General features: G+C 43.4%; 2 protein-coding genes across 3 annotated transcripts in view; both read right to left on the reverse strand.

Moving 5' to 3' along the window:
• The window catches only part of ZNF512 (zinc finger protein 512), a 39,978-nt gene extending 24,619 nt beyond the window's left edge, over positions 1-15,359 (reverse strand). Inside the window, exons 1-3 of one of the 2 annotated variants that reach the window (XM_008952485.5) lie at positions 15,237-15,359; positions 14,662-14,720; positions 210-394 (exon numbers count right to left, since the gene is read on the reverse strand). In XM_008952485.5, the coding sequence (XP_008950733.1) occupies positions 210-394; positions 14,662-14,720; positions 15,237-15,266 (274 nt within the window). In that variant the 5' untranslated portion in view covers positions 15,267-15,359. Of the gene's footprint in view, positions 1-209; positions 398-14,661; positions 14,721-15,236 lie in introns of both variants that reach the window. The other variant, XM_003827118.6, reaches the window with a different exon arrangement.
• A 277-nt stretch (positions 15,360-15,636) lies between these two features.
• Positions 15,637-16,845, reverse strand: part of SPATA31H1 (SPATA31 subfamily H member 1) — a 42,439-nt gene continuing 41,230 nt past the window's right edge. The window contains exon 6 of the mRNA XM_055108122.2: positions 15,637-16,831. Coding sequence (XP_054964097.1) covers positions 15,852-16,831 — 980 coding nt within the window. The 3' untranslated portion in view covers positions 15,637-15,851. The remainder of the gene's footprint in view (positions 16,832-16,845) is intronic.

A 16,845-nucleotide genomic window follows, 5' to 3' on the forward strand; every position in this document is an offset into this window, starting at 1 on the left:
TAGAGACGGGGTTTCACCATGTTAGCCAGGATGGTCTCGATCTCCTGACCTTGTGATCCGCCCGCCTCGACCTCCCAAAGTGCTGGGATTACAGGCGTGAGCCACCACGCCCAGCCGCCATTTAATACTTTTAAGAGGTATTTATAACAATCTCAAACTATAACTTTAGGAAGTGGCCCGTCTTCAGAATAAGACACTGATATTGATACCTTCGACATGCGAAGTAGCAGCTGGCTTGATTCTTCTCATCTTCATCCAGTAGGTAGATTTTCGGAAAGATGCTGGAAAATCACTCACTGGTTCACACGAAGATGCAGACGATGAACCACTTAAGGAGTCATCATGAGGGATAGTGTACTGGAAACTATTATCCTTTATGGAGCACTGGGTCCTGCTACTAATACAACATAAAAATATATACCACAAAGGAAGGTCTGGAGCAAAATTTCTATACATTCTTTTATATTATAACCAAGTTGGTTACCTCTGCAGAAAACTAAGAAGCCTGCTATAAAAACAGAATGTAAGTTGTAATCACCTAACAATAACAATAGTTGATCTAACACAACATGTACAATTATTATCACACTTCATTGTAATAAGAGTAAGCAGTACACATAAATGATCACTTTGCAGCCCAAGTAGACATTCCTTCCTAGATTCATCTAATAAAACAAAGTAGGCAAAGCAATAAAGGTGTTCTATGACCCTTCAGAAGACTCCCTGGATTTGTAACCTGGTATGTCCCAGCCTCTCTCTTTCTCTGACAGAGGGATGGCAACTAAAGGGTATCTCTAAGGGAAAGGAATAGTCTGTGGGCCCTAATCTGACTCATCTTCCTTCTCCCTCAGCATTCTCCCTAAAACCTGATGCCCTATTTTATTTAGGCAACATGATACTTAGCTTCCACAGCTAAAGGATGGATGCTATCTTGCATGAATTAACCCGGCCAGAGATTTCTGGTATACAGCTGAATCCAGATTCCAAAATCTAAGACCAGTCAGTATGACAGCTAAAAAACATTACTCTGTAACTACAAAGCATCAGACATTCTTCTAGGTGGTTCAAGATGCAGCAGAGCAGCAGTTCTCCAAGAGTGGTCAATGGACTCCTAGAACCTCCCTTTTCCAGCTAAATACCTGTGAGGCCTACTTTAGATTTATGGTTCAGAAAGATCCTTCTGGCTGCTCTATGGAGACAGCCCATGGGAGAAAGAGTAAACAAAAGGAAAAAAGTTAACTTGAATTGGCAGATTCAAGATAACACTTTAGATGTAGAGCTAATAAGAATTACACATAGAGAGGTTTGCTTATGACATCAGGGAGTTGGAAGTAACACAGTGACCATCCTTGCAAAATGTGATAGATGCCTACTATGGAATACTGTGCTGCTGTTAGAAGCAATAAACTAATTCTACACATAGAGACACGACCATAACTAAAAAGTATATTGTTGAATGAAAAAAGAAACAAAACAGTATCTCTAGCACAATGTCAGTTCAGCAAGCTAAAAACAAATCCACACATAAAGCAGCTTATTTTAAAGCTTATTTTTTAAAGGAGTCATAAATATTTAAGTGCAAACATCACACTCGTTTATACAGTTTCCTCTAGGAGGGAGGGGATGGAAATGGGGATGAGTAAACATAACAGAGACTGGTTATGTCAGTATGTTACAAACAGGGAAGAATGAGTTTCGGCTCTCCACACATGAGGTCCAATAACACAAATTTAATACACAGAAGTCCTGGCTCTGGAGGGGCAGCTAAGCCCACTAAGGCCCACCCCTCCTGCTCACTGGACTCTGTAAAACAAACAAAAACAAGTAAATTATGCAGGGGAGTCAAAGTTGGGAGAAGTGCCCCAAATGGGGTGAGTTTTCCAATTCTGTCTTTTTCCCTCAAGTAAGAATTTGCAATGAGGATGAACCCCACTTGCAGAGCAGCATAGGCAGCTTTAATTCTAGAAACTCCCTTCTTTCTTACCAGGTAAATCAGGAAAAAAGGTCCCTGTGGACCAGAGTTGGGGGACTGGGGGTGGGAGGAATGCTAGAGAGAAAACAGGCAAAAAAAAGAATCTCTTAATTCAATGTATGAATCCAAACAAGTCACAACTTAACCTTAGCCATGAATGTGTGGCATATACCCATACGTACCAGCCTAGCAAAGACTTTGAAAACCAAAATGAGATTTGAACTCTAATGTGACCCAAACCAAAGCAGCAAAAGCTTGGAGAACTGAAATAAGATTGGAAACACCTGCAGAAGTCTCAGACCAGCCCCTAAGCTATTCATGTTTGGGACAGCTCAAATCAACATAGCAAAGACATAAAGAACAGAACCGAGATTTTAACCAATGCCTCCAAAAGCAAGCCAGAAGTTTTGGCCTGAACCTGAAGCAGGGTGGCCTGCTAAAACAGAAACGGCAACATTCCCCAGAAGAATTATAATAGGACCCAAAATCTACACAAAAAGTATTCACAATGATGAGGATAAATTCCAAAATTATGCAACACATAAAGAACCAGGAAAATGTGAGCAATTTTCAAAGGAACAAATGACCAAAACATGCCAGCCACAAGGTGATCCAGATTTTGGGACTATCAAATACTCTCAACAAAAAAAAAATACTTTCTTATAAAGAAAACACACAAGAAATGAAGGAAAAGGTGGGAATCATCAGCAGAAAAAGAAACCATAAAAAAGAACCAAATGAAATCTTAGAACTGAAAAATACAACATCTGAAATAAAAACTCATCAGATAGGTTCAGTAATAGAATGGAGATGACAGAGGAAAGAGTCTGTGAACTTGAAGACCGTTCAATAGAAATGACCCAGTCTCCACCGGGCACAGTGGCTCACGCCTGTAATCCAGCACTTTGGGAGGCCGAGGCAGGCGGATCACAAGGTCAGGAGTTCGAGACCAGCCTGATCAGCATAGTGAAACCCTGTCTCTACTAAAAATACAAAAGAATTAGCCAGGCCTGGTGGTGGGTGCCTGTAATCTCAGCTACTCGGCAGGCTGAGGCAGGAGAATCGCTTGAACCTGGGAGGCGGAGGCTGCAATGAGCAGAGATCACATCGCTGCAGTGAGCAGAGATCGCACCACTGCACTCCAGCCTGGGTGACAATGCGAGACTCCATCTCAAAAAAAAAAAAAAAAAGAAAAGAAAAGAAAAAAAAACCAGTCTGAAGAACAAAGAGAAAAAAAGATTGAAAAACATTCAACAAAACCCTAATACCAAAGTTTTAACTTAAGCATAGTTGTAATCCCAGAGGGAGAGGCGAAAGATACTAATGCAGCTCTCACTCTCCCTCTCCCTCTCCCCGCTCTCCTCCCTCTCCCTTCTTCGGTCTCCCTCTGTTGCCAAGGCTGGACCGTACTGCCGTGATCTCACCTCGCTACAATCTCCCTACCTCGGGCTCCCCTGATTCTCCTGCCTCGGCCTGCACAATGCCTGGGATTGCAGGCACGCGCCGCCACGCCTGACTGGTTTTTGTATTTTTGGTGGAGACGGGGTTTCGCCGTGTTGACCGGGCTGGTCTCCAGCTCCTGACCTCGAGTGATCTGCTCGCCTCCACCTTCCGAGGTGCTGGGATTGCAGACGGAGTCTCGCTCACTCAATGCTCAATGTTGCCCAGGCTGGAATGCAGTGGCGTGATCTCGGCTCGCTACAACCTCCACCTCCCAGCTGCCTGCCTTGGCCTCCCAAAGTGCTAAGATTACAGCCTCTGCCCGGCCGCCACCCCATCTAGGAAGTGAGGAGCGTCTCTGCCTGGCTGCCCATCATCTGGGATGGGAGGAGACCCTCTGCCCGGCGGCCCCGTCTGGGAAGTGAGGAGCGCCTCTGCCCGGCCGCCACCCCATCTAGGAAGTGAGAAGCATCTCTGCCTGGCCGCCCATCATCTGGGATGTGACCAGCACCTCTGCCCGGCCGCCCCGTCTGGGAAGTGAGGAGCGCCTCTGCCCGGCCGCCCCGTCTGGGAGGTGAGGAGCACCTCTGCCCGGCCGCCACCCCGTCTGGGAGGTGAGGAGCGTCTCTGCCCAGCCGCCACCCCTTCTGGGAGGTGAGGAGCGCCTCCGCCCGGCCGCCACCCCGTTTAGGAGGTGAGGAGCACCTCTGCCCGGCTGCCACCCCATCTGCGAACTGAGGAGCGCCTCTACCCGGCCACCACCCCGTCTGGGATGTGAGGAGAGCCTCTGCCCGGCCGCCCCGTCCAGGAGGTGAGGAGTGCCTCTGCCCGGCCGCCCCATCTGGGATGTGAGGAGCGCCTCTGCCCGGCCGCCACCCCGTCTGGGAAGTGAGGAGCGCCTCTGACTGGCCGCTGTGCAATCTTCCAAGTGTGAAGTGACAGCCTTTCTGCAGGTGTACCCAACAGCTCCGAAGAGACAGTGACCATTGAGAATGGGCCATGATGATGATGGCAGTTTTGTCGAAAAGAAAAGGGGGAAATGTGGAGAAAAGAAAGAGAGATCAGATTGTTACTGTGTCTGTGTAGAAAGAATTAGACATAGGAGACTCCATTTTGTTCTGTACTAAGAAAAATTCTTCTGCCTTGGGATGCTGTTAATCTATAACCTTACCCCCAACCCCGTGCTCTCTGAAACATGTGCTGTGTCAACTCAGGGTTAAATGGAAAAAAAAAAAAAAAAGAAAGAAAGAAAGATACTAAGGCAGAAAAATACATTTAAAAAAAAAAGGTGGAAAATCCCCCACATTTGGTCAGATATAAATTTACAGATTCAAGGAGCTCAACAAACACCAAATACGATAACTCAAAGAAAAACATACCAAGATACATCTTTTTGTTCTGTTTTGAAACACAGTCTTGTTCTGTTCTCCAGGCCAGAGTGCAGTGGCACATGGCTCACTGCAGCTTGGACCTCTCTGGCTCAAGTGATCCTCTCACCTCACCATACCCGAGTAGCTGGAACCACAGGTGCACACCATCATACCCACTAAATTTTTGTGTTTTTTCATAGAGACAGGGTCTTGCTATGTTGCCCAGGCTGGTCCAAAGCACTTTTTTTTTTTTTTTTTTTTTGAGACAGGGTCTCACTCTGTCACTCAGGCTGGAGTGTAGTGGCTCAAGCACAGCCTCCACCTCCCAGGCTTAAACAATCCTCCCACCTCAGCCTCCTGAGTAGCTGAGACCACAAGTGTGTGCCACAGTACCCAGCTCATTCTTTTGTGTGTGTGTGTGTGTGTAGAGACAGGGTCTCACTTTGTTGTCCAGGCTGGTATCAAACTCCTGGGCTCAAGCAATCTTCCTACCTCAGCCTCCCAAACTGCTGGGATTACAGGCATGAGCCACGGTACCCAACCAAGACACATCTTAATGAAACTATTCAGCCAGGAAGGGGAGGGGAGACATGAGGGAGTGAAGAGAGGAAAAAAAGAAAAAGAATATAAATGTATCAGCCAGGCGTGGTGGCTCACGCCTGTAATCCCAGCACTTTGGGAGGCTGAGGCAGGTGGATCACCCGAGGTCAGGAGTTCACGACCAGCTTGACCAACATGGAGAAACCCCGTCTCTACCAAAAATACAAAATTAGCTGGGCATGGTGGCACATGCCTGTAATCCCAGCTACTCAGTAGGCTGAAGCAGAAGAATCGCTTGCACCTGGGAGGCAGAGGTTGTGGTGAGCCAAGATCGCGCCATTTGCACTCCAGCCTGGGCAACAAGAGTGAAACTCTGTCTCAAAAAAAAAAAAAAAAAAAAAAGGTAAACATGGTAAATTATATGGGTATACTTTACCTCAATAAAAAATAAACTAGGCCAGGCATGGTGGCTCACACCTGTAATCCCAGCACTTTGGGAGGCCAAGGCAGGCAGATCACTTGAGGTCAGGAGTTGGAGACCAGCCTGGCCAATATGGTGAAACCCCACCTCTACTAAAATACAGAAATTAGCTGGGTGTGGTAGCGGGTGCCTGTAGTCCCAGCTACTTGGGAGGCTGAGACAGGAGAATCACTTGAACCTGGGAGGTGGAGGATGCAGTGAGCCGAGATCATGCCACTGCACTCCAGCTGCCCTGGGCTACAGAGCGAGACTCCATCTCAAAAAAAAAAATTAAAAATTAAAAAAAAAAAAAAAACTAAGCTGGGTGCAATGGCTCAAGCCTGTAATCCCAGCACTTTAGGAGGCTGAGGCAGGCAGATCCCTTGAGCCCAGGAATTCAAGAACAGCCTGGGCAACATGGCAAAATCCTACCTCTATTAAAAATACAAAAAATTAGCCAGGTGTGGTGGTGTGCACCTGTAGTCCCAGCTACTCAGCAGGCTGAGGTGGGAGAATCACCTGAGCCCAGGAGGATGAGGCTGCAGTGAGCAGAGGTTGCGCCACTGCATTCCAGCCTGGGCAACGGGAGTTAGGCTCTGTCTCAAAAAAATTGTTTAAATAAATAAGACTATTCAAAGCCAAAGATTTTGTTTTAAACTAGAAAGCTTCAGAAAAGTGACATATTACATTACAGGAAATGATTTAAATGACCATGGGTTTCTCAACAGAAACCAAGAATGCCACAAGGCAGTACAGTATCTTTAAAATCGAACCAGTGTAATGGCTCACATTTGTAATCCCAGTACTTTGGGAGGCCAAGGCAGGGGGACTGAGCCCATGAGTTCAAGACCAGCCTGGGCAATATAGCAAGACCTTGTCTCTACAAAAAATAATTTTAAGGCTGGGCGCGGTGGCTCGCGCCTGTAATCCCGACACTTTGGGAGGCCGAGGTGGGCAGATCACAAGGGCAAGAGATCAAGACCATCCTGGCCAACATGGTGAAACCCCATCTCTACTAAAAATACAAAAGCTGGGCGTGGTAGCATGCGCCTGTAGTCCCAGCTACTCGGGAGGCTGAGGCAGGAGAAATGCTTGAACCCGGGAGGCGGAGGTTGCAGTGAGCTAAGATACGCCACTGTGCTCCAGCCTGGTGACAGAGCGAGACTCTGTCTCAAAATAATAATAATAATAATAATTTTAAGAACTTAATTGTACATTTTAAAATAACTAAAAGAGTGTAATTGGATTGTCTATAACACAAAGGATAAATGCTTGAGGGGATGGATATCCCATTCCCCATGATGTGATTTCACATTGTATGCCTGTATCAAAACATCTCATGTACCACATAAATATATATCCTTACTATGTACCCACAAAAATAAAAATAAAAAAATTTTAAAGCAATTATCCAGGTGTGGTGCCATGCAACTATAGTCCCAGCTACTTGGGAGGCTAAAGTGAGAGGATCCCTTGAGCTGAGGAATTTGAGGCTTCAGTGAGCTATGACTGCACCACTGCGCTTCAGCCTTGGCAACAGAGTGAGACCCTGTCTCTAAAAAGAAAAGGAAAAAGAAATATCTTTAAAATTTTGAAAGAAAAAATTTGTCAACTCAGAATTCTATATTCAGTGAAAATATCCTCAGAAATAAAACTAAGAGAATTCATTGTAAGCAGACCTGCTCCATATGAAATGCTAAAACAAATGATTCCAGCTGAAGAAAAATAATACCAGAGAGAAACTTGGATTTTTAAGAATGAAGAAAGAGCAACAGAAATGGTAAACAGGCCGGGGTAGATGGCTCACACCTCTGTTATCTCAGCTACTTGGGAGGCTGAGGTGGGAGGATCACTTCAGCCCAGCAAGCAATGAATGTGCCACCAACTCCAGCCTGGGCAACAGAGCAAGACACTGTCTCTTAAAAAAACAAGAGGAGGGGCAGACACTAAGCATTCAAATAATCCAAAAGAAGAAACACAGGAACAAAAAACAATGGATAAACAGAGAACAAAAAATAAAAGGGCAGACCTATCCAACCATATCAATAATTAATTTAAATGTTTACAGTCTAAACACTCCAGTTAAAAGTCAGCAAATGACAGAGTAAAATAAAAAGTGATACCCTACTACATGCTACCTACAAGAAGCACACTCTAAAATATAAAGACATCTATAGATCGAAAATAAACAGATGAAAACATTGTATCATACAATCAGCAAACATAAGGCTGGAATGACTATTTTAATATCAGATAAAACAGACTTCAAGACAAAGAGTACTGCCAGAGATAAAAAGAGACACTTCATAATGACAAAAGTGTCAAATCACTGGGAAGGCATAATTACCCACTGTATGTGCCTAATAATAGAGCCTCAAAATACACAAAGCGAAAACTGACAAAATTAAAGGGAAAAATAGACAATTCCACAATCTTAGCAGAAAATTTAAGACCTCCCCCTTTCAGCAACTGATAGAACTAGACAAAAATTCAGTAAAAGACATAAATGATCTGAACTGCACTATTAGCCACCTTGCTCTAGTTAACATTTACACAACACTACATCTAACAACTGCAGGATATATATTCTTTTCAAGTGCACATTATGCATTCATTAAGCTAGATCTTACGCTGGGCCATCAACTTTAACTTTTATTAAAAGGATGAGAATTACACAGTGTATTCTCTGACCACATTGGTATCAACTTAGGAGTCAATAATAGGAAGATATCTAAAAACAAAAAACACAAAAAATCCAAATATCTGCAAATTAAATAATCTACTTCTAAATAATTCATAGGTCCAAAATGAAATCACAAATGAAATTTGAAAATATTTTGCACTGAAAAACAACAAAAATATGCATATCAACATTTGTAGGATGCAACTAAAGCAATACTTAGAAAGAAACTTAAAGCTTTAAATGCTTATACTAGAAAAGATCTAAAATCAATGACTTAAGATTTCACCTTAAGATACCTTAAAAGGAAAAGCAAAGTAAACCAAAGAAAAGGTAAGGTAAGAGGAGAAACCCATGAACTAGAAAACAGACAAAAGGGGAAATGTGGTTCTTTGAAATGATCACAAAATTGACAACCCTGTAGCTAGACTTAGACTGATCTACAAAAAAAGACACTACAAATAACCAATATCAGAAATGAAAAAGGGGTTATCGCAGATTATGTAGACATTAAGTAATAATATACTTTGAATAACTTTATGCTAATCAATGGAAAAATTACAATGAACAAATTTCTTTAAAAATACTACTTACCAAAACTGACACAAGAAGAAACTGGAAATCTAAGTAGCCCTATATCTATTAAATAAACTGAATTTATGAAATCCTTCCCACAGTGAAAACTACAGGCCCATGTAGTTTCACTGCTGAATGCCATTGCAATAGGTTTAAAACAAGATCAAAAGGAAAAAAGCAAAACTGTCCCTACTTGCAGATTATATGATTGTTTACAAAATAAATCCCAAGGAATCTACAAAACAATTACTAGAACTAATAAATTAATTTATAAAGTATCAGGATACAAGGATAACATACAAAGTCAACTGAATACTTATATACCAGCAACAATCAACTAGAAAATGACATTATAAAAATAACACCATTTACAATTACATCAGAAAAACATAATATACCTGGGAACAAACCTAACAAAAGACGTTCCAGACTTTTAAAAACAATGAAACTACAACACATTGCTGAGAGTAATTAAGAAGACTTAAAGGGGAAAATATAGCATGTTCATAAATCAGAAAACTCAATATTGTTAAAATAGCAATTTTCCCCAACGGAATCTATAGATTCAATATAATACCAATCAATACTCAGCAAGCTTCTTTTAATAGATATTGGCAACCCAATTCTATACTTCTTATAAAAACGCAAAGAACTGAGAATAACCAAAACAATTTTGAAAAAGAACACTAAAGTTAGAGGACTTACTGATTTCAAGAGTCTAAATAAACATCAGTAGAACAGAATAAGGAGAGTCCAGAAACAGACCTACACATATACATGTCCAAGGGAAGTTTGACAAAGATGCCAAGGCAATTCAGTAGGGAAAGAAAACTCTTTCCAACAACTGGGTATACAAACAGAAAAAAAAGTCAACATTGACCCTTACCATAAAACATTCACAGAAATTAACTCTAAATGAGTCACAGACCTAAATATAAAACCTATAAAACTTCTAGGAGAAAAGACCACAGAAAATCTCTGCAATTAGGGAGGCAAAAGTTTCTTTTTTTTAATTATTATTATTTCTTAAGACGGAATCTCGCTCTGTCACCCAGGCTGGAGTGCAGTGGCACCACCTTGACTCGCTACGACCTCCAGGGAGGCAAAGGTTTCTTAAATAGGATACATAAAAGCATGAAATGTAAGAAAAAAATGATAAATTTAAACCTTTTGCTCTTCAAAAGACATCATTAAGAAAATGAAAGACAAACCAGACTGGAAGGAAGTATAACAGACAAACGAGTTGTATTCAGGACAGATTTTTTTAAATACCACAATTCAATAAGATAACCCACTTTTTTTAATGGACAAAAATGTAAACATTTTACAAAAGTAGACACACAAATGGCCAATAAGAATAGGAACAGATGAAGGCTGGGCGCGGTGGCTCACACCGTTAATCCCAGCACTTTGGGAGGCAAAGGTGGGCAGATCACCTGAGGTTTGGAGTTCGAGACCAGCCTGACCAACATGGAGAAACCCCGTCTCTACTAAAAATATAAAATTAGCCAGGCGTGGCGGCGCATGCCTGTAATCCCAGCTACTCCGGAGGGTGAGGCAGAAGAATCGCTTGAATCTGGGAGGCGGAGGTTGCAGTGAGCCGAGATTGCACCATTGCACTCCAGCCTGGGCAACAAAAGTGAAACTCTGTCTCAAAAAAAATAAAATAAAAAAGAATATGAACAGAAGCAAAAAAAATAAAAGATCAAAAAAAAAGAATACGAACAGATGCTCAACATTATTATTCATATATGATGAATTAAAAACCACAAATTAGGCCAGGTGTGGTGGCTCAAGCCTGTAATCCCAGCACTTTGGGAGGCCAAGGTGGGCAGAACACTTAAGGTCAGGAGTTCGAGACCAGCCTGGCCAACATGGTGAAATCCCATCTCTACTAAAAATACCAAAATTAGTCAGGCATGGTGATGCCCACCAGTAATCCCAGCTACTCAGGAGGCTAAGGCAGGAAAATCAGTTGAACCCGGGAGGCAAAGGGTTCGGTGAGCCAGGATCAGGCCACTGCACTCCAGCCTGGGTGACAGAGGGAGACACTGTCTCAAAAAAAGAAAAAAAAAAAAAAACCCATGAATTAAAACCACAGTGAGATACCACTACACACCCATTAAATTAGCTAAAATTGAAAAGACTGACTCATACATTGCTGGTAGGAATGCAAAATAATACCACTTTGGAAAGCAGGTAGTTTCCTAAAAAGCTAAACATACTCCTGCCATATGAATCAACCAACCTAGGATGGTAAATACCGTCTTAGATATTTATCAAAAGAAATGAAAGCATTTGTCCACACAAGACTTGTACATGAACGTTCACAGCAGCCTTATTGTTTGACACCCTAAAACTGAAAATAACTCAAATGTCAATCAAGATAGATGGCTAAACAAATTATGGTATCCATAATGGAATTCTACCCAGCAATAAAAACTATTTGTCATCTCAAAATCATTATTCTGAGTGAAAGAAATCATGAAAAAAATGAGAACATACTGTGTGACTTCATTTATATAAAATCCTAGAATATGCAAACCACTGTACAGTGGTGCCCGTGGACAGGAGTGGAGGAAGAAATGGCAGAGACATGAACAAACTTTTGAGAGAGATGAAAATGTTTATTATCTTCATTGTGGCAATGGTTTCACGGGTACAGACATACGTCAAAGCTGACCACAGTGTACGCTTTAAATATGTGCAGTCTATTGTACTCTAATTATACCTCAATAAAGGTATTTTTAAAAATTAATGGATTGGCAGGCCTCTAAGGCCAAAATCTACCATCCCAAACAATGCTAGAAACACTTGATGGGACAGGCGCAGTGGCTCATGCCTGTAATCCTAGCACTTTGGAAGGCCAAGATGGGCGAACTGCCTGAGCTCAGGAGTTCAAGACCAGCCTGGGCAACACTGTGAAACCCCCTCTACTAAAACACAAAAACTTAGCAGGGCGCAGCGGTGTGCACCTGTAATCCCAGCTACTCGGGAGGCTGAGGCAGGAGAATTGCTTGAACCCAGGAGGTGGAGGTTGTGGTGAGCCGAGATCATGCCACTGCACTCCAGCCTAGGCGACAGAGCAAGACTCCATCTCCAACAACAACAACAACAACAAAGACTTGATGGTACCAACAGGCCATTAAGAGCCGAGTCCCATGTAATAACTCTTAGGAAACTCTCCATGTAGGAATTTCTTACTATCAGTGCAGGACTCAGAAATACAGTACCCATATACCCTCTTATGAATAAGCATAAGCATACTGAAAAGGCAACAGTTCATATGATCATAATTAACTCTTGGAGATTAAATCAAGGTGGTTAGGGAATCCCTCCTCCAGGTCTCATGTTTTATTTTTAAAGCACTCAACAAAAACAATTCTCAAGTATTTTACAATATCTACCCATCAACCCCAGGACATTTGATTATTTGTAAAAAAAAAAAAACAGATTAAGCTCAAACTTCCCTTTCCATACATATAACAAGAAAAAGCTTTGTTGTGATACAATGACTACCATAATTGCATTTATTTTATAATTTGTTGCCACCAGTGTGGCAACTCTCAGCTTCTGATCACAAACATAAAAAGTTTAGCCTATTTTCAACTCCTTTCTGATCTACTAAAAATTTTTAAGAGCCCCTAGCTCATTCTTCCATGTGCAAATATTTAGATTTCATTAGAAAAGTACTTTAGTTCATCTCGGTATCCTTTGTAAACTTATTTAATTCTACCCAATCTTTAAAAGCTAGCGTTCTCCATGATTTCCTCCTCTACTCTTCTCTGGTCTCACTTCTCACCATTGACTCTCAAATGTCACAATCTCCTAGGAAGCTAGTTAAAAGTAAAGATTTCTACGCCCTAAACCCAATGATTCCAAATCTGGTTAATGGATGGGGGCCTAATAATCTTATTTTTTAACAATTATCTCTAGGTGACCAAGGTACATACTGAGAAACATTGCTCTAACCACTTTAACTAGAAGAGCTCATTAAAACTCTCAGCTTGTGGAAGAAAACATCATGTTTCCAATTATTTTTTATAGCTGATGATTCCCAATTCTGTATTTCAGACCAGCTCTTCATCTGAGGTCCAAACCTATTTGTTTTTGTTCCAAATGTTGCTCCTCATTCAGAAATTCGTAGTTCTGTGAATTACTCCAAAATTCACCTGATGGCCAAAGCCAGAAACCCATAGACATCCTATCTTCCTTCTCTTACTCACTTCTCATCATCACCACCTGTACATTCCCTATACGTTGTTCCCTACGTATTCCCTGTATATTGTTCCCACCATAGGCTACATGTTCTTTATTCATCTCTTAGGTTATCATAATAACCTCTGAACCAGTTTCCCAGTACCCTTCCAAATCCATCCTTCATAATGCTGCCAGAGTGGCCTAAGACCAATATCTGGCTATGTCATTCCCTCATTATCTCTTCCAGGATAAAATCCAAACACTTTAGCATGCCGTAACAGGTCCTACATGGTCTAGCCCCTACTAACCTCTCTAAACGCTCTCCCTGCAATCCCTCATCCTCTATTCCAGACATACAGAACTACTTACTATCCCATTAACTTTTTCCACACGTTCACATGCTGTTCTCTGTTCTGAAAAACCTTTCTCCTTCTCACTAACTGTATGATTCCTCAACTTTCAAGTTTCTACTTAGGAGTGACCTGCTCTGATAATCCTTCCCTTCCAAACTATCACTCCCCTTCCTCAAAGGCTAAATTAAATTCCTACTTAAAAATACTTACTTATTACAATGAACTGTGTTGACCTACTTGCCTATCTCCCCTTCTAGACTGCTAGTTGTTTTTCATGCCTGTATTCCTAACCTACTACAGAACTGGCACACAGCAAACATGTAGTAAATGTCACCTGAATGAATGAATCCATTTAATGTCTAGTTAACAAGAATGTTTTCTTTTGTATTAACCATGGAAAAACTAAGCACCTTCAGTGTACTAAATAATAAACCAGTCTTACAGACAAGTAGTTTAAAAATACAAGGATTTCTTACGGCCATTTTTATCATCCATCCCAAGTTCATCAATGTATTTATGAGCACGAATTTCATGTCTGGAGAAATACAGAATTACCACTGAGTCTTTGGTTCCATTTTTATTACAATTTGTACTTTTTTTTTGCAAGCTAGGTTTTTCTCCCACACACTAGACTTAGACCTACACTGTCCAATCCGATAGCCACTAGCTACAGGTGGCTATTTAACGTTAGTTAAAATTAAATAAAATTTAAAATTCAATCCCTCAGTCGCACTAGCCACATTTCAAGCGCTCAAAAGGCGTACGGGGCTAGTAGCTATGATACTAGACAGTGCAGATACAGAACATTTTCGTCACAAGAAGTTCTACTGGACAGCGCTGGCCACAAAATCACAAAAGAACCTTAGAAAAACCTCACTCACTTGGCAAATAAAATTTAAAATTCAGTCCCTCAGTTGCACTAGCCACATTTCAACTGCTCAAAATCCACACCGGGTTAGTGGCTATGATACTGGACAATGCAGATACAGAACATTTTCGTCACAGGAAGAAGTTCTACTGGTCAGCGCTGGTGACACAATCATAAAAGGACCTTAGAAAACCTCACTTACTTCTTAGCTCCCACGATCCTCGTGCTCCTCTGCTGCTTAAAGGTTGTGGGTCCCGAAGTCTAGCAAATCACAAGCACACGAGTGAGTGCTAGGGACCTCTGAACCTCGACCACAAAAAGACGAATTCCCCTATGCCCAGAAGAAATGAAGTTCTCCCGGGGCAACCACCTCAAACACAAGAAGGCAACACCTTTTAGGAAAAATATGCTGTCCTATCTTCCAGCAGTGCAAAGGCGGGTAACAATACCAGAGCCTTCGTCTTCCCCCATTCTCAAAGCCCTGTCCCAGGCTCTAAAAGGGAGGCCAAAAGAAAAGACAACGGATATGAGAGACATTGGGGATGTAAAAGGAATAGAAACTAATGGTAATGTGGCGAGGAATTAAATCCAAGGAGGTGGGGAACAGGCAGCAGAACGTGGGTAAAGAAAAAGGGGACAGGTGATCTGATCTAGAAGGGTGGGGCCTACGATGGCCTCTGATAAAACCAACTCAGCATGGGACAAAAGCGAGGGACCGCGTGTTCCGGGCTCGACAGCGCTACCTCTAAAGCATAACGGTCAAACCATGAAACTCACGGCGGGTACAGCACCGAGTCTGGAAGACATCACTCCCTCTCCACGCCTAACAATTTCACCCAAGGGCTCCGGCCAGACCAACGCCACTTCCGCTCTCCTCTCCCGGATGTGGGCTCGGCTCCGCCTAGCCCTCTTCTGAACTTCTACTTCCGCCTAGCAGCTTCCGAGGGGGCTGCGGCCGGAGCGAGTCACGTGATGAGTCACCCTCCGATTCCTCTGAGACCCCGCCCCACTGGGATCGCGACGCGGGACCCGGGAACCTATGGGTGGGGTCTGGAGTGAAGGGGCGGAGCTTGGAGCCTCGGCTGGGCCTCAAAACCCCTGGCTCTCATTCCGAATCTTTGCACAACTCCTCGTGTCCCTCCAGCCTGCCTTCCCCATCCACCCGCCCAGTGGTCTCAGTCCAGATGCACAGGAAGATCATTTACTGCCCCTTTATTCATCTTAGAGAAATTACAGACCCATTCTCACCCGCCTCCCCCCCGGCAGAGAGAAATGGAAGCCTTTCCACGCTGGGGGCGCAGGAATTGGAGGCAGTGGCTGAGCAGGAAAGAAGCCTGGAAAGGGCAGCACGATGAAGACTTAGGACAATGAATAATAGGGGCGGACCTCGCCTCATCGAGTAGCTTCAGGCCTCCACACTTGCCCTGCTTTGGGATTTTTATGTGTGGTCCCGAGGAGAGTTGTTTGATTCTTGAAATCTCTAGACAAACTATGGCTGGGCCTCTCTCCAGGGAAACTGTACTTGAGTCCCTCCTTAAGGGGACTGCGTCGGCTCCTCTCAGAGGGACTGCAATGGTTCCTCCCAGAGGGCCTCCCTGGCCTCATCTCAGAGGGACTGTGACGGGTTCTCTCACAGGAACTGCGATGGCTCCTCTCAGAGGTCCTCCCTTGCCTCATCCCGGAGGGACTGCGATGGCTTCTCTCAGAGGGACTGTGACAGGTTTTCCCAGAGGAACTGTGTCCTCTCCTCTCAGAGGGACTGCAACGGCTTCTTTCCAAGGGACTGAGGTGGCTCTTCTCTGAGGGACTGTGACTTCTCTCAGAAATCCTACGATGGCTCCTCTCAAAGGACCTGTGAGATCTCCTCTCAGAGGGACTGCGATGGCTCCTCTCCAAGAGACTGTGACGGCTCCTCTCCAAGGAACTGTGATGTCTTCTCTCAGAGGGACTGTGATGGCTTCTCTCAGAGGGACTGTGATGGCTTCTCTCAGAGGGACTGTGATGGCTTCTCTCAGAGGGACTGTGATGGCTTCTCTCAGAGGGACTGTGATGTCTTCTCTCAGAGGGACTTTGATGGCTTCTCTCTGAGGGACTGCGATGGCTCCTCCGAGCGGGACCGCGATGGCTTCTCTTAGAGGGACTGTGATGGCTTCCCTCTGAGGGACCGCGATGGCTCCTCTGAGAGGGACTGCGATGTCTTCTCTCAGAGGGACTGCGATGGCTTCTCTCTGAGGGACTGCGATGGCTTCTCTCTGAGGGACTGTGATGTCTTCTCTGAGAGGGACCGCGATGGCTCCTCTGAGAGGGACTGCGATGTCTTCTCTCAGAGGGACTGCGATGGCTTCTCTCTGAGGGACTGCGATGGCTTCTCTCTGAGGGACTGTGA

The sequence above is a fragment of the Pan paniscus genome, chromosome 12 (genome assembly GCF_029289425.2).
Source record: "Pan paniscus chromosome 12, NHGRI_mPanPan1-v2.0_pri, whole genome shotgun sequence".
Taxonomy (NCBI): Eukaryota; Metazoa; Chordata; class Mammalia; order Primates; family Hominidae; genus Pan; species Pan paniscus.